The sequence below is a fragment of the Vespa crabro genome, chromosome 24 (assembly GCF_910589235.1).
Source record: "Vespa crabro chromosome 24, iyVesCrab1.2, whole genome shotgun sequence".
Taxonomy (NCBI): domain Eukaryota; kingdom Metazoa; phylum Arthropoda; class Insecta; order Hymenoptera; family Vespidae; genus Vespa; species Vespa crabro.
Window position 1 is genome coordinate 2425861 of NC_060978.1, and position 19016 is coordinate 2444876.

Here is a 19016-nt window from a genome sequence, read left to right on the forward strand (position 1 = left end):
GATGTAAGTACTTACATACATTTTTTTTTTTTTTTTTTTTTTTTTATTAAAATAGGAATAACGATTCTCGATAAAAAAAAAAAAAAAAGAAAGAAAGTTTCGATAATGTTAGTCATTTGATAAATATCATTGGCAATAGTTAATCATCTAATTTCATCATTGAATATTTTTTTCATTCAAAAAAAAAAAAAAATATATAATCCTCTCATATATGGAATATTATTAATAATAATCAGTTATCATTATGTCATAATGTCATATAAATTCATATTTGTAATTAATAAAAATTAATTTTTTATGTGAACATTAAATAATATAAATCTATAACGAAATGTCGAGCGAAATATCAAGTAATCAAGAAATGCCACAGGTTCGTATTAATTAATAATTTATAACGTAACAGAGTAATATACAAAAGAATCTTATTGTTATTTATTTATTTTATATATATATATATATTTTTTTTTTCTCATTTATTATTTTTACATTTATTTCCATTTTTTTTTCCTGCGTCGGTGATAGATATTCAATGAGGAGAACGAATCATTAGAGAATCAATTAGTTGCAGCGTACAGAAAGAACCGACTGGATCATTACATGCAATTAGATATTGATTCAAGTCCAAGGCCAGTCAAGCTTACTGGTGTTATGGTTACCATGAGTTGGTTATATTCATAATTATTATCTAAATGAAGATATTATAATTACATTATACATAGATAAATCTAATGAAATGTATAATCCCTTAGATCAGAATTCCTATTATTATTATTATTATTATTATTATTATATTTATTGTTTCTCTAAAAAGAAAAAACAAAAAAAAAAAATTAAATTAAATTAGGTATAACAAATTCTTATCCATTGGCAATTGCGGAGATCATTAACGCCGGTGCAAACATTGTTCGTTTGAATTTATCGCATCAAACAGAAAAATGGCACGTTATTACCGTAAGATCAATAAGAGAGGCGGGAAATATTCTTTACAAATCTATGCATAAAATATGTCCTATTGGTGTGGCAATTGATTTACATGGTCCCGAGATACGTACTGGAAAATTTCGTGGCGATTCATCATCAATAGTATAATAATTAATCTTTGAAATATTTCAAATGATTTAATAATTTTCTTTCATTTATTTATTTATTTATTTATTTATATTTTTATTTATTAATATTATTAAATAAATAAATAAATATATATATATATATATATATATATATATATATATGTATGTATATGTATATAATCTTATTATTAGAATTTATTTTAAATATCTGTAGATAGATGGCGCTGTAAATGCTTTAGACGCCATTTTGAAAATACTTTCGTACAGGATCGCGGCGTATTCGTCGAAGGTTATAATGTACGTTTATCGACGGACAGTAAAATACAACGTGCGGGTACGTCCTCCTGTTTTTGGGTATCATATCAAGAATTATCAAATGTATGTCACGTAGGAGATACTATTTCGATCGATCGTGGCGCTGTAATGTTAAAAGTTATTTGTGTCGGTTAGTTAAAATCAAAATCATATAAATTAATTTTGATTTGTGAAAATTGTTAAAAGATTTATATACGTTAAAATATTAATACATTAGATATAAATAAAATATAAATAATTAATTAGACATATTCATTTCAATTCAAATTTTCATGATTTTATTGTAGGAAGCAATGAAGTGATGTGTAAGATTTTAAAAGGTGGTATTATTGGAAATGAAAAAACGGTTCAATTTTTGGACAATGTTATTTCGTTTCCAATTATTTCGAAACAGGATAGCAAAGACATTGAACTTGCTTCTAAGCTTGAATGCGATTTTATTATTGTAAATCAAGCACGTAACAGCAAAATGATAATTTCTGTACGTGACGAAATAAACAGAATAGGTTTGTAGAATGATTATTTATTAGATTTATCTATATTATATTATTATTATTATAATAATAATAATAATAATTTGATGAAGGAGAGAAATGTGTAATTTGTTTGATTTTTCTTTTCCTTTTCTTTTTTTTCTTCCCCCCCCCCCACAGGAAGTAATTGGATTAAAGTTTTGGCGAAGATCTGTACGAGGCAGGGTTTACAAAATTTCGATGAAATATTGAAAGAAGCCGATGGTATTATCTTTGAAAGGAATGGTTTGGAACTTGATATTGGAAAAGAAAAATTATTTCTCGCGCAAAAATCTATAATAGCTAAATGTAACAGGGTTAATATCACTAACAATAACGTATTATAAGTATCTTATAACATTCTTGGAAATTAGGTTAGCCATATTGTTGCATTGTTTTAGATCGGTAAACCCATAGTTATAAATTTTCGTCCGAAATTCAACAAGACGCCGAAAATTAATACAGAATTAGTAGCAATTGCTGTATTAGACGGTGCGGATACAATTTGCTTAGCTACAGGAAATTTGAACTTGAAAGATACTTTACTACTTGTTAAAGAAATTGATACTGTCTGTAGAGAAGCGGAAAGTGCACGATGGCAAAGAGAAATTTTCTTAAATACTTTTAATAATATGGTAAGTTTATTATTTAATATATGTTTTATATACGTTATTTAAATGATCGATTATGTCCGAAAAATGAATATAAAAGACAAATGTTATATTTCTCTTATCAGATTCGATATATAATATCTAATATATGTTATATATATATATATATATATATATATATATATATATATATATATATCTCAAAAACTATGATATAAGTGACAAAATCTTGTATATAAAAATATGAGCGTGCGTTATGTTTTTTTTTTTTTTTTTTATTATTAATTAATACCGCAGATAAAATTTTTAATGTTACTTTTTCTGTTTTATTTATAATTAAGATATCTATACCATTGAACGTAGTGCATTCGATTGCCATTGGCGCCATACAGACCTCCTTGAATTGTAATGCTGCCGCTATCATAATCACAACTACGACCGGACGTAGTGCCGTCTTGCTCTCGATTTATCGACCACGATGTCCCATCGTAGCTGTTACGCGTTTTGGTTTTGTTGCACGATACTTAAATATCTATTTTGCCGTACATTCCGTTCATTACAATGGTAAGACATCATTACGAAGACATTATTTAAATTCAACTCTTTATAATCTCATTTTATTTGTTTATTCTTTTCTCATTTTTCTCCCTTCTTTTTTTTTTTTATCCATTGAAAAAATCATATAACGTTAAATTCATACTAATATATATATAAGTTATACTTAGTATAATATCGTACTAATAATTGTTACATTATAATGTATTATAGTATATTATTATATACTATATAATATAATATCATCACTATTATATTATATTATATTATATATTAATAATTATTCTATATATAATAATGACTTTTAATAATGATTTATTAATAATTTTTTAAAGTCACATTATGTTACAATGTATTAATAATGCTTTTATCTTTTCTTTTCTTTTCCTTTTTTTTTTTTTTATTTTTAATTATTATTATTATTATTAGTATCCTCATCTATTCTATAAAATCAGTAAATAATTTCATTAACGACTAATTGAAATCAGGAAAGAACACAATCGATCGAATATGAAGTACATTTGCAGTTAAACATGCTTTTATAATTCGTTTTATTCGCCTTTTTGTTCTCTTCCCTTTAACGCCAACGTATTATCGAAAATTCAACGGGTGGGGTGCAGTATACATACATTTGCGATGAAAGAAAGGAATCGCGGTGAATGTTTGTCCACATATGGGACATTAATGAGCTCTCTCCCATAAATTGTTTTGTTGTGAAGTTAAAATATGACATATTATTCGATATGTTTATTCTCTTTTTTTTTTTTTCTTCTTTTTTTTTTGGTTTCTTTTGTTTTGCCTTTTTTTTTTTTCTCCATTAATAATTACACCGTTTTATTAGTACTTTATAAATCATTATTCATCATAATTTTTAATTATTCAAAATTATCAAAATCCTTTAGTCTCTTTTTTTTTATTTTCTAAGTGCATTTAAGGTTTAAATAAATCACGACTAACATTCGTAACAACTTTAATGATTTTTCAGCGTCACCTTTACCCAATAGGCTAAAAGATATCGATATACGCGTGCGAGCTGGTTTGAATTATTTAATAGAAAGAAAATATATCAAACTTGGCGATGCAATAGTTGTAGTTGGCCCATCGCGACAAGATGGAGGATTTATTAACTCTATTCGTGTGATCTATACATCTTTTGATCTGATCAGACCATTCATAAAAAATTCAATGATGTCACCTAACGATAAAAGGATATCAATGCGTTCGCAATAAAGAGGAGAGAAGAAAAGGAAAGGGTGGGGGAGGGAGGGGAAAGCAATAAACAAATAAACAAATAAGAAAAAAAAAAAAAAAAAAAGGAAATTATTAAAAAATCTTATTACAAAAGACAATGAAAGATTTCAAAACGATCGTTACATTTAATTTAAAGGAATGAAAATAAACGTAAACATTGATAGATCAATGAGTTAGATAAAAAAGAAAATAGAATTTACATTGAGAAAGTCCTTTTCATTGACAAAACAATCTGCGGACGTTCAATGAACATATGGTTACGTCGTTGTAAACGGCTAGCAATGTACGTTATCTATGTTATAACTGATTAGGTTCTATGGCTCGTAGAATGAAGGACAAAGTTCATGGAGGTAGATAAAACCGATCGGAGGTCGGTTTCTAGTTACATAGATACGTTCGAACTGCTATCGGTATCTTTTTGTCATCTGTGAAACTAGTAACAAGGTGGATTTTTGACGTCATCAGGATCAAGATCTAAAAAAAAAAGAAGGAGTAATACAAGTATCCTTAGACGTATAATAATTTGGGTAATATCAATGTCTATTAAATACATAAAATATTAATAATAATCATTAATTAAATAGGATAACGTCGAAATATGAATAAAATAGTTTTACGAACGTATTTATAAATTTTCCTGTATATCATATTTTATCATATATATGTTTATACGAGTCACATGCATATATATGTACATACATTATATATACATATATATACACATACATAAATACATATATATGTACTCTGTTTCCTAGTATCGATCGATATCTCCATTATTCTAGTGAGATATGTTTATTTAGACATTAGCTGAGAACGATCTCGAGTAGACATTAACACTAAACGCATCCTTGTAATTCAATACGTTCTTGAGAATACTTGAAATTTGACGAGAAGTAATTTAGTTTTTCAAGTGTCTCGTTTAATTTCGAGATTGTCCAAAGATCGATCCTTCGTATATGTATTGTCTGATAAAAGAATTTTTTCTTTTTTTTTTGGAATTAACTTAAATTTGTTTATTATTATTATTATTATTTTTTTTTTTTTAAATTATTATTATTATAATTATTATTATTCGTAGCTATAGTTAGTAATAGGTATTACTAGGTTATATCTATATAATAAAATTTCATATTTTATATTCGTCCTCCTTTGAAAGTAATAAATTGAGATATTATCAACCGTCCGCCGCAAGAGACGAAGCTCCGAGTTCTCCAATTTAAATTGCATAAGGATGCAAAATCAACGAATGAATTTTTGAATTATGTTAAACTTGAATGCGTAGTCCCTCGTGAACGATGTATATAAGAGAGTACTTGTAGAAGGGTGAAAGTTGTTCTCGTAAACGTGCTCGCGCTTCTCAACCAGTAAAAGATTCTTAAGTAATGCAATTAGAACGAAGCGATCTATCGTTAATTCACGTTACGATCTTTCTTCATCGCTTTAAGAAATCTTAATCGTTAATTTTCGTTTAAATTGTTTGCCTAAAGTCTCGGTATAATATTAAGTTCATTAATTTAATTTTAAAGTTGGTTAATTCTTCTTCTTTTTATTTGTTTTCTCTCTTTCTCTCTCTCTCTCTCTCTCTCTTTTTTTTTTTTATACATTTGAAATACACTTTGCTATGACACTTTTTGTACGAGTTTATAATTTTTAGTTTAAATTCCTAGTTCGGGTTTTTTTTTCTTTCCTTTTTTTTTTCTTCTTTCTAAGTTTAAATCGCACGTCATATTATTTCCTGATATATAAGAAATAATCTGTTTCATTTGAAAATCAATCGTGCGATAGTACCACCGATATTCGCATTAAATCATATTGTCGATCGGTAAAAAGAGAAAAGAAAAAAGAAAAAGGAAAAAAAAAGAAATAGCGAACCCGTTAGGGTGACTTTAGATATATGCTTTGATTTGTCAAATAGAGATTTAGTTTATCATAACTTATAGATTAGATAAGAAATATTATTCATATCTGTCGTCCTGTAACATAGGACGATTGCAAGAACCAATATGGTTTTTTCTTTTTTATTTTTATTTTAGTCTCTTTTTTTTTTTTTTTTTTTTTTAATCAAATTATAATAATATACGTTTGAGAGAACAGTTGTGATTTCATCTTTTTTTTTTTCTTCTTTTTATTATTTGCAGAGATAAAAATAACGCACGATTGATGTATAATTTAATATTAAATTATATGAAAGTGGATTATACGAAAAGTAGGAACTATTTTGTTATAATCTTTCTTGTTTCTTTTTTTTTCATTTTTTTTTGTTTTTTTTTTTTTTTATTTTAAATTCTTATGTAATCTTATAAGTTTGACGATCACGTTAAACAATTTGTATTTATTTTTAATTTTCTTCAAGGCACGTTTGAGAAATATAAATTTTTGAATTTGATTATGTTACCCTTCGAACTCTATATTTTATTTTATCAATTTCATTTAGCATCGTTACGATCTAACGTTTAAAATAAAAGAGTAATTTTATCGATGATCGAGAATATAAAAGGAAAATTGAAAAAAAATCTCACGGATAATTATTTATTATCGTCTTACATATATTAATGCTTTATTACGTTATTTAATTCTTCAACGACACAGAAAAATAGATTATTTTTAAAACGTTAGTCGTCGTTATCGTCATCATCGATAATATAATAACGAATATATATATATATATATATATATATATATATATATATATAGATTTCTCTTTGTTATTTCTTTCATCGTCTCTTTAAATCTTCTCTTTTACAAATTATTGATCTTAAGATTTGTCAGATAAACTCGAAGAAAATTAATATTTGCTTATGCGAAAGATCATACTCGGTTAACTGAAAAGTTTTCCCCTGGATATATATATATATATATATATATCCAAAATCTTCATAAACGTAAAAAATTCGTAAGACGAACATAAACGAAAAGGATCGTTACTGAGTGTACCCTTCTAAAAGCAATGCTTCTTAAATTTGTACCAGGGTCAAATGATACGAACCAATTCGAAAATTCGAAGAAATAAAAAAAAAAAAGAAAAAAAAAGAAAAAGAAAAAAAAATGTCGTCTCCATTGCCCTTCTAAGCAAATTGATAAGACGATGTCAGATTGAAAAGAAGTAAGAGAGCTGACTGGAATATCCTTAAGGTAAAATCATCTTAATGAAGATGACTTGCATAAAATACTTACGTTAATACTTCTATTTAAAAGTCATCCTATATATCTTAACTTTTTCAACTCGAACTTTTTATACTTTTTTAACTTTTTTAACTTTTTTACTTTTGCTACCGTCACGCTTATCTAAGATGTTCTAACGATTGACAATTATGAGAGAAATAGATCAATATTGTTAGATTTGAATATATTATAATGAAAAAAGGAAATGAAAAAGAATAAAAATTATGCAAAAATATGTTGGCGAAATATTATTACGAAGAAATAAAATTTGACGAATAGGACGATCGTCTTTGTTTAACAAAGGAAAAAGAATAGAAAAAAGAAAAAAAAAAAAAAAAAGAAAGAAAAAAATATTCACAATATTCACAATATTTACGTTCGTCCAAGAGTATAATTTAAGCGACTCGATAATGTGTATATATATATATATATATGTTTGGAAGAAAGATAACATAATACTATGACGAGAAACATGAGGACATCATTGTCATCGTTAAAATAATTACAAATACAAATATCATAATCGTCATTAGGAAAAACTGAATGACGTAGTGATTATCACGTTCCGCGTCGTTGTTGGTATTAAGGAAGAGTGAATTGAGGAGGAGAGGGGGAGGGGAAAGGTGGATGAAGTGAAGGAAGAGGAGGAAGAGGGGGATGATTGTGAGAGAGAAATCGCGAGGTAGGGATGAGAAGAGAGGAACGCTTGCGCCCCGTAACCGCGTGGCTGCTTTTCAAGCGGCCACCTGTGCACCCACCCTTTTCATCCCCCATCGAAAGCACCATCGCGGCTTTCCCTATATATATAAAGGGATCCACGGCATCTCTACACTTCGTATCATTACTGCGGTAACGTGCGATACAGCGCTCACGATAACTCTTATCACTGACGATCCCCTTCTTAAGACATTGATCTTTCGCCATCTCATCGATAGATCAAGTTTAATCTATTAAAGAAGAAAAGAGAAGAAATTTTCTTTTGACGAACAAACGTCTTTTTGTTTCACGTTACTCGAAGAACAAATCGTATCGGCGATTACTTTCATGTAAGTAAATATCGTCTTGTACCGTAATATTTTTTTTTTTTTTTCCTTTTCTCTTCGTTCATTTTCTTTTATTTTATTTTACTTTTATCTCATTTTATCCCTCTACGACTCTCTGTGATTTTGTGAAAGTATACGCGTCTTAATTTCACGATTTCTTATTAAATAGATATCTCTGACATATTTATTTATTTATTCATTTATTTATTATTATTTTTCTTTTTTTTTTTTCTCACTATACATCGATCTACGTTATAACAAGATGGAAGTATTAGGAAAAAAAAAAAAAAAAAGAAAAAGATTCCGATGAAACAGGCGCGTTACTTCTTCAATGTTCAACATTGGATTCTTATTTCGTTGTATCCACTTTTATCTCTTTCTTTCGTTATTTTTTTTTTTTCTTGAATAGTTGTTAAAATAGATTTCAAATTTCAAATTTAATTTATCTCCAGTTTTATATATATATATATATATATATATATATGTGTGTGTATATACTACTTTAATTAATACTTTTTCTTCTTTTCTCAACTCGTATAATCCTTAACTACTAATCGTAATTAAAGGGGATAGTAATTTGCAATGACACGCAATTTTCCAACTTGTAGAAACATAGGGGATTACATTGGCAAACTCGTTGAAAGTTTCTGTCTTTCTCTTTTCCTCCCTTCCTCTCTTCCTCCCTTTTTCTCCCTCTCTCTCTTTCTCTCTTTCATAATTTTATAATAATCTCTTTAAGAAACATCCCTTTTCATTATCGCGCTTTCGTTCGTCTCATATGTAGTGATTTCTCAGACCTTCTTTACGTTCAAGTTGAAGATAGAATTTAATTGGTTTAAAAATTATTCACACGTTTTACACGTACGGGACTTTCTATCGGGCTTATACGCTTTTACGGATTTCTGTTTTAAATGTATGCTCTCAAGAGACACGTTTACATAAAAATTACATAAACGCCGAAGGAATCGAGAATCAATGTAATAGCTATTCACACAAGATCGCTTAAGATTAATAAAAACTTTTATTGCACACACATATATATATATATATATATATATATATATATATATATATTATTATATGTATATATATGTAGACTTATACAATTGACTAACATAATACGAGAGAATATATGAATATTTTGATAATAAATTGACGCATATCTATGCATATCTGTAATATACGCGTAATCGATAAATCATTAGAAATTATTAATACTGTTGGGAAAATGATAAGTGGCAATTATTTAAAAAACGCACGAAAAGAAAAAGAAAAGAAACTATTGCAATTTATTCATTCATTTTCTATTTTTTTTTTTTTTTTTTTTTTAATCCTTCCTTTAATTTTGTCTTCTGCAATGCGATCAATTTAAACAGAATTTAATCTACGAAACTATAATCCTCATTTCTTCTTTTTTCTTTCTTTTTTCTTTTTCTTTTTTTTTTTTTTTTTCGTTTGCATCCACTCGATAAGCCGATGCACGTTGTTTCTATCGGATGTCATCGAAAAATTCGTCGTTCGCTTGGAAAATACACTACTTCCCGCGTATTCTCATAAAAAATCAGTCGATAAAAAATAATATACTTTTAAGCTCGCGCCTGACTGCCTCTTTTCCTTCTTGCCTAGTCGCGATCTGAGAATAATCTCATTTTTCTAAATATATACCCTCTTTGATCGTAAACAGTGATTACGATTTTACTTGAGCGCGCATATCTCTTTATGGTTTATGTCAATATAAAGTTATGGGGTTTGTGAATATCGTTTTTTACTATCGAACCAACGTCTCCGATCATCTATTCGTTAAAGACAATAGATATGTACTAGATGTGTAAATATATTTTTAAAAAAAATTTTTTTTATCTTAAATGTATCATCATTTTTTTCAATTTATTATTTTAATAATAATAATTTTAGTTCTTTACCATGTATGTATATACATATATATATATATATATATATATATATATATATATATGTATGTATTTAGATATCATATCGTACGTACTTATACAATTTTTTTACGAAATATCTCTACATATGTACGTATGTATAACTAAATACCTAACAGGTATATAATCATTTTCAAAGAATTTAATTTTTTCATCTGACAAGAATGACAAGAATCATTTTATCTTAAATGATAGTTTCGATTAATATTATTAATTTATTATTTTTTTTAATATAATCCAAACAAGGAATAATCAAATATTGTCAAATTTTCTTTTCTCAATGTTAATTATCCATAAAAAAATATCTCCTTTCTATGAATGATAAAAAGCGATCTCTTTGTTTCTTTCTTTTTTTTTTTTTTTTAAAGATGTCGATGAATACAGAGGGAGAGAGAAAGAGAGAGAGTGAGAGAGAATGAAGAAAGGAAGCTAATTAAATTTTGTATTGGATTCGCAGCTTTTGTCAAAAAGAAAACAAGAAAAAAAAAAAGAATGCAATAAATAAACTGATTAAAAAATTCTTACGAACAATTGGGTTTTGGTTCTTTTTTTATTTTCTCTCAATTTTTTTTTTTTATTTCGTTCTTCTTTTTCTTTTTTTTTTTTTTTTGGAGTAACTTGATTCGAAAAAGAGATTTATTCTCTGCAAACGATAGATTCTCCCTTTCTCTCTCTCTCTCTCTCTCTCTCTCTCTCTCGTTTTATTCGCGAGAAGATTCTCCGCTGTGAATCGTCACTTGTTGCTGGCCGACCATTCGATTATCCTCCGTTCGCTTTTTCTTTTTTTCTTTTTTTCTTTTTTTTTTTTTTTTAATAAAAAAAATATCAAATTTGTTAAACGAATTCATCTTGATCTTTTCTCTCTCTCTCAATCTATCTTTTTAATCATATTTTGTTGCGATTAAATTATACCGAAAAATGGCGAAACGAATCATTTGCGTCGATGCAACGTAAATATTTATTTTTTATTTGTTTATGATATGTAAGAAGAAGAAAAAAAAAAAAAAAAGAAGGAAAAGAAAAAAAAAAGGAACAAAGTAATTTTATAATAGATTTCGTACGATCCATATTTTTGTTTTGTTTTGTTTTGTTTTCATCTCTTATTTCCTATATACGATGTTTACAATCATTGTTAACTTTAAATCTCGAAGAATTAAAATCTATTGAAATGTAATAAATTTTAAAGCATTATATCAAGAAATGTACGACGACACGTTACATGCATATACGTCGTAACATAGACATATAGAAAATACATATATACATACATATATACATACATATATACATACATATATAAATATATATGTACATATCTACATACATGTATAATGTAGATAACTACATGCTCGTACAAGTATCACGGATGAGAAGACATATTACTCGCCGACAGGGATGATATGCAAAAGTTAGGTGCCTAAGGGGACCAATGTTATATTAATATGTCTTACCTAATATAGATTGTAATGTTTATATTATTATATAAACATTGTTTAATTCGATAAGAGATATTACGGTCAGTAAGATGTGATCGATCGAATTAGAATCGAAACTCATTGGATTTTTATGTTTCTTCTCTTTTTCTCCTTTTCTTTTGTATTCAAGATAAAAAACAAAAAAAAAAAAGAATGAATATACATATCAATATAGCTTACGAAATAAAAAAAAAAAAAAAAAAAAGAAAAAAAACGAATAAAGAATTCTCCCCTCTATCTTATGCTGTATCGAAAATCAAAGATAATCCAACTTGTCACGGAATTATTATCATTTAAAGAGTAAAAATAAAAGGGAGGATAAAAAAGGAAAGAAATTGCGAAATTCGAGAGATCGAAGAGAGATTAAAAAAGTCTATCAAGGTGAAAAGACTCTTCTTCTCTTCGTGGATTCGACGTTTATCACGTTGATTTCAACGAAATTTGTCAGCTTGGATGATGATAAAATTTATCTTTTCATAAATAATTAACCGTCGAAGCTCATACCTCTTTTTTTTTACTTTCTCTCTCTCTCTCTTACTTTTTTATGTTTTTTTTTATTTATTACTTATTTTTTTCTTCTTAGTTTCTTACTCGATATATTTCGTGATATAAATACCGATAACATTTTTATGAAAATACGTAAATGTATCAATGTATGGGAGAAAGAGAGAGAGAGAGAAAAAAGGAGAGAAAGAGGAAGAGGATAGAACAATTCATTAATATTTTAAATGCTGAACTGTGACGAGATCCATTAAAAAAGAAAAGAAAAAAAAAGAGAAAAAAAAGAGAGAAAAAGAAAAAAAAATTCTACTGCATCTCAAATAGGCGAGGTATAAAAGTTTGATCGTTATAAAAATAAAAATGAAAAAAGAAAAAAGAAAAAAAAAAATAAGAAAGAAGAAAAGAAATGAGGATAAAGGAAGAGAAGAAAGAAGAAGAAAAAAATATCGTTCGTTTCTTAAGAATTTCAGATGTCTCCGACACCATTGTTACGTGTTATCGTGAAAAAGAGAAATCACGTAATCACAGACCTTCAATGTACCATATACTATTATAATATATATCTGCATTTCTTTCATACTCTTAATTACGTGATATATATACACATGAGGCTCGTCATTATCTATATCATATATATATATATATAAAATATAATTTTCTAATCGAAATCATTAGATGAATATATTTTATTTAATTATTTTAATTCTTTTCTTTTTTCGATAGGATATTTAAAGGAACCCTATGGTGTTTCTTTTTGACCTTTTCCTTTTTTTCTTTATTTTCCTACTTCCTTTTATATATTTCATAATTATTGATAGGAACAATAAAGTATAGATGATGATGATGCCGAAATTTTTTTTTTTTTTTTTTTTTTTTTTTTTTCTTATTTTTTAGTTCTCTCATTATATACGTGAAAGGAAACTTAATGTTTGTATTTGTTATCTTCCGGTTAGAAACGATATTAATAAATTAATTGTTAATTGTTAAATAAAATTATAGTTCGATAATAATGACGTTTGTAGAATTTACAAATTTTATTTGTTAATCGTTGTTTAATGTATTTGTGAACTTTCGTATCGTTTTCATTTGATCCGTTGAAAATCCAATAAGAACAATGGATAGAACGAACGGTGCGTCAAAAAGCGACGCGCTTTACGGGCTTGTTTACTTAATCCTCTGTTTATTTCTAACTGGATCGTGGATGAGTGGGTGAGTGGTAGTGGTGGATAGTACATATTTATCTATGTACATATATAAACGTTCTCTTGGACAATCTCACGACGATCATAAAACGTAACAGTGTAATATGTTTACAAACAAGATTAATCTCAGAGAAATATTTTTCGATATATCGATGTTTTCGTTATACATTTAATGAGATTTTATTTTTTTTTTATATATACAATTATTACATATCGTCATCAATACAGTTGTGTGATCGAACGGTGACATAAAAAGTTTATGTGTTCATTGTTCGTTTTCTTCTTTCTTTTTCTTTTTTTTTTTTCTTGACCTTCTTTTTTATTTTTTTTTTATTTTTTTTTTTTTCTTTTTACAGAAAATCCAACATGAGGGCTGAATTCGGTCTAAGAACTAGCATCCTCCTTGTCATCTTCGGCATCGTCTGCGCGGTGGAAAATTATGTGGATTATGGAGGTACGAATTGTGTAATATATTATAATCAATGTTTTTTCAGTATCTTATTTTTTTTTTTTTTTTTTTTTTTGATTAATCAATATACATCGCGAAAGAAATTTTTTAAATGATATAGAAATTTTATTCCTTTTTGTTTCATATTCTTGGTTTTTTGTTTTATTAATATTAAAAATTACAAATTTCTCTTTTTCTCTCTCTCTCTCTCTCTCTCTGTCTGTCTGTCTCTCTCTGTCTCTCTTGAAAAGTGAATATAAAAATTCTTATCGAAGAAAATCTATTCATGATAATCTATTTGAGTATGCCAAATAATCAATAAGATTAAAGAAGATGAATATTTGAATGATAAATTTTCTTTTAAGATTAATTTCGTACGATGGCGTACTTATTTTTATTTATGCAAAAACTCATGAAAAATGGAGTAATGAAAATGTTTGTAAATACGATAAAGAAGCTTTTAAATAAGCCGCTTAACTAATTGTCTTGTCTTTAAAAATTAAAATACTTTAAAATTTGAAAATTTAATACAAAATTATATCAAACAAATATAAAATATACATATTCGAATATTGTTTCTTTTTTCTTATCTATTTACATATTATTGACTTAATATTAAATGATTAAAAATTATCCACACACACACACACACAAAATAACTTCTACATAGAATTTTATTCGTCAGTAGTATGTTAGAAAAAAAAGGAAGTGTAATGACGTCACGTTATTTTTCAATACTATAGACATCGTTTTTTTTTTTTTTTCATCAACGTGGAATCGAAGAATTCTTTTAGAAAAGACACAATGTTTTGACTTCCTACACTAACGGACAATATGGTCTCGATAAAATCATCGAACCGTTTCGAAAAAAAAAAAAAAAAAACTGGAAGCATGCTACACCATTTTTCAATGATCGATATGCTTGGCTCATCCATTCATATTTCGTATTTTTACCTATCAATAGAATCCATAGAATTTTCTATTTCCGTTTTCATTCGATATGGCTACCCATTTCATTCTATTTCCTTTTCTCTTTGTTTTTATTCATATGATTCGACGTAATATCTACACATTTTCCGCTTAACCATCCCTTTATATTTATCACTGCTTTTTTAATTTACAATTCTTTTCGATTTATCACAATCTGCGATTGTCGTATTGTCAGAACGATAAAAGAAAGAATAATTTTTTTGATTTTCAATCTCATTGATAATATATATATATATATACATATGTATATTATTATTGCCATGTATATTTTATTCTATTTATATTATTGATAATAATTACTATCAATTATTTAAAAAAAAAAATTATTAATTACTAGTGATAGTATTTTAATGGGAAAATTAAAAAAAAAAGATACAAAAAAAATTACATTTAAAAGAAAAATGATTAACTTGGATAGAAATGATTTCGTTCATAATATAAAGAATAAGAAAAGAATATTTTTGAAAGAGTATTATTAGATATCGCTGGTAATAAGTTATTTTCATTGCATCTGTGAAAGTGCTCCTTTATGACAAAGTACCTTCTTACGCAATCATCAGTTATTATTATCCAACTATTATACAATATTAGTATACAATATTAATAAAGAACCTTGCCCTTAATATTACTAGTTAAAGTAATGGAATACGAAACGTGATCTCATATTAATTGATAATAAAAAGTTAATGAATGAGTCGGCGTGATGAGGGAAAAAAAAAGGAAAAGAAAAACAAAAAAATAGATCCTTCGATTTTATCGTTTGCTTTTGTTTTTGTTTAATCAGAATATTGAAAAGAAAAGAAAAGAAAAGAAAAATATTTTTATATAACTATCGAATGAATGGATTATTTTTAATTTTCAATTCTTCGTGAGATTTTAATTTTTACACGAAATCAAAAGTCAATTTTCTCGATCAAAGCAGCAACATATATATATATATATATATATATATATATATATATATATATATATATATATATGTATATAAACACACTTTGTTATTTATCGTTTATACATGTACTTCGTTTATTTTTAATAACCTCTCTGTCTTTATCATAAAGATCAATCCCGAATGAAACGAAGAACGTTACTTATCGTAAAACAATTTAATGACCCCACATAGTAGCTTGCACATCGTCTCTCATATGATGGAATTATTCAAAACGTGATAAATAATATTTTCGAATATTTTCATTGACGTTGACCGTAGAAAATACAATTTCTTTTTACTTCGGGAAATTGAAAAATTCTGATCAATGTTAAAATTAAAAGGAACGCGCTCGTTCCAGTAGAAACTTTTTTTCATTTGCTTCTTGCGATTTCTGTGCTTTATTTATCTATTTCTTTTCCTTTTTTTTTCTCTTTCTCTCTCTCTCTCTCTCTCTCTCTCTCTTTCTCTCTCTGTGTGAGAATCTCCGAGTGACAATCTGATCTAGTGAATTATATTGATAATAATTGATGATAATTACAAAAAAAAAAAAAAAAAAAAAGAAGAAGAATTGAAAATTATCGATGTCTATGATGAAATTATTGATATTTACATTTGTTAATCTTCTTTTTTTTTCCTTTTTTTTTTTTTTTTTTTTTATTCTCTACTTACAGACGAATCACCGGACAAATCGACGGCCGAGAATATTCACGAACTTTACAGACTCATCCTGCAACGGAACGCTTTAGAAAACGGCGGATTTAATGGGATCCCATTGGAACATCTGATGATTCGTAAATCTCAACGATCGCCGTCATTGCGCTTACGATTTGGACGTTCTGGTTCACCTCACATTTCGGTAAGTTATTTCGTTATATTATAAAAAAAGAAATATCGAATTCATTCGATTGATCAATTTAATCGATTACATATGATAAATACATAGACATATCTAATATCATATCCCAACTCTTTTCTTTTTTATTATTCTTCTTCTTTTTATTTTTTATTTTTTTTTTCTCGTTGATATATCTAACGTAAAAGTCTCAGATTTTATTCTATGATCGGTGAACTGTACGAGTTAACGCTATCAAAGGCAGAAGTTAAAGTCTTTGAATGAATTATTTTTGAAATATTCTTCTGACGATATTAAAAATATAATACTATATATATATATATATATATATATATATATATATATTTATTTATTTTTTTTATTTTTATACACATATAACATACCCACATTTTATTTCAATTCATAAATTATTTACTTGTTACGTATTATCCACATATTTACGTTATTCGTAAACAATTAATTTACTAACAGATCTTATAGATAGGATATACAATAATATTTACTCGAAATGTTTGAGAATGTCAAGGAAAAAAAAGAGAGAGAGAGAGAGAGAGAGAGAGAGAGAGAGAGAGAGAGAGAGATAATAAAAACGTCACTAGCTCGTTCGATTATAATACTATTGTTTATATCGCGCAGATGGATAGATCAGTCAATTTTACCGAAGGTTATCCTTGAAATAAATACCTCTGTATATATACATACATATATATATATATATATATATATATATATATATATATAAAATGAAGTCGAATGTCAGTGAACTTGTCCGCAGGGTGCGAGCTGACAAGTACAAATTCGTAAGGGCATAGCAAGAGTGACAAGACACATTATTGAAATTTTTATCGCTATTGGTATACACGTATAGATACATAGATACATAGATACATAGATAGATAGATAGATAGATAGATAGATAGATAGGTAAGAAAGAGAAGGCAAGGGAAACTAGTCCCAAGAGTTTATCGATCGTTCGCAAAGTGACGCGTCTTTGAGAAATAACACTTTACGAACGAAACAACGAAGCAATTTCCAGTCTGTCGCGCGCGATCGTTTCAATTTTTATATAAATAGATATACCAAATCCTATATGGTTGAACGGGTAGAGAAATGAAACGAAATAGAGGGAGAGAGAGAGAGAGAGAGAGAGAGAGAGAGAGAAAGAGAGAGGGAGAGAGGGAGAAGAAGAAAAAAGAAAAGAAAAAAAAAAGTGTATACCTACATACATACGTAAGTAAAATATATACGTAATAAGGGCAGGTAGAGAAAAGAAAGAAATAGAGAGAGAAAGAGAGAGAAAAGAAAAAAGATATGGCTAGGAAAAAGAAAAATTTGCATTGTTCGCAACATCGATATCGTGACGCTGATTAATGCGTTTTCACGAAAAATATTTCTAAAGTAAAGCCAAGAAATAGAGACTTTATGAATTATGGAGATTTTGTTAAAAAAAAAAGGAAATATATAGTTTCTTACATATATACGACGAGATAAACATTAAATGTACAAATATTTGTAAATTAGGGAGATTTTTTATTTCCCCTTTTTTTTCTCTCTCTCACACACACACACACACACACACATACATACACTCTCTTTTTCTATTTCTATCTCTATCTTTTTCTTTCGCATTACAAGATACGAGGGTGAAGAAAAACAAGAAAAAAACTTAATTCAAAATAAAGATTTGATAACAAAATCAATTGCCTTGCTCTTCGTGGTTCTCTCTCTCTCTCTCTCTTTCTCTCTCTCTATTTATTTATCTATCTATATATTTTCCCTTCTCTTTTCTCTTCTTCAATAAGTTGACATGAACGGTCATGTCTCATCAAAGCATCTCTTCTTCTCTAATCAAGCTTGCTTCTCGATCACGTAAGATTGTCCTCAATTTCTTATTTCTTTTTTCCTCATATCCAATAATATCTCCCTACTTATTTAGAGAAACTCTCTTATATCATTCTTTTGAATATAACTTGCGTTGTATATTTCCAATCTTCAATTCGTTCAATTGAATCAACTGAATCACGGCCTATCGTCGCACGTCTCGTTTCCCCTTTTAAAGAGGCAATTTTTTTATTTCTTCTTTTCTTCCTTTTATTATTTTTTCTTTCCTTTTCTTTTCTTTCTTTCTTTTTTTTCTTTTTTTTT

At 27.2% G+C, this 19016-nt stretch overlaps 2 protein-coding genes across 2 annotated transcripts in view; both read left to right on the forward strand.

Moving 5' to 3' along the window:
• Positions 1-59: 59 nt before the first annotated feature.
• Positions 60-4357, forward strand: LOC124432303 (pyruvate kinase-like). The gene is made up of 9 exons (XM_046981127.1): positions 60-370; positions 523-661; positions 845-1083; positions 1338-1515; positions 1673-1891; positions 2039-2214; positions 2299-2532; positions 2850-3072; positions 4049-4357. The coding sequence occupies exons 1-9, from the start codon at positions 332-334 to the stop codon at positions 4291-4293; spliced, it is 1692 nt and encodes a 563-aa protein (XP_046837083.1). The 5' UTR covers positions 60-331; the 3' UTR covers positions 4294-4357.
• A 3896-nt stretch (positions 4358-8253) lies between these two features.
• Positions 8254-19016, forward strand: part of LOC124432302 (short neuropeptide F-like) — a 12713-nt gene continuing 1950 nt past the window's right edge. The window contains exons 1-3 of the mRNA XM_046981126.1: positions 8254-8525; positions 14006-14103; positions 16690-16874. Of these exons, the coding sequence (XP_046837082.1) occupies positions 14016-14103; positions 16690-16874 (273 nt within the window). The 5' untranslated portion in view covers positions 8254-8525; positions 14006-14015. The remainder of the gene's footprint in view (positions 8526-14005; positions 14104-16689; positions 16875-19016) is intronic.

Bases quoted from the DNA above. Each gene is read 5' to 3' on its own strand.
- LOC124432303 (XM_046981127.1), top strand. From the start codon at position 332: ATGTCGAGCGAAATATCAAGTAATCAAGAAATGCCACAG. The intron at 2,215-2,298 runs GTTAATATCACT...GCATTGTTTTAG, and splicing joins TAATAGCTAAATGTAACAGG to ATCGGTAAACCCATAGTTAT. The intron at 2,533-2,849 runs GTAAGTTTATTA...TTTATAATTAAG, and splicing joins TAAATACTTTTAATAATATG to ATATCTATACCATTGAACGT.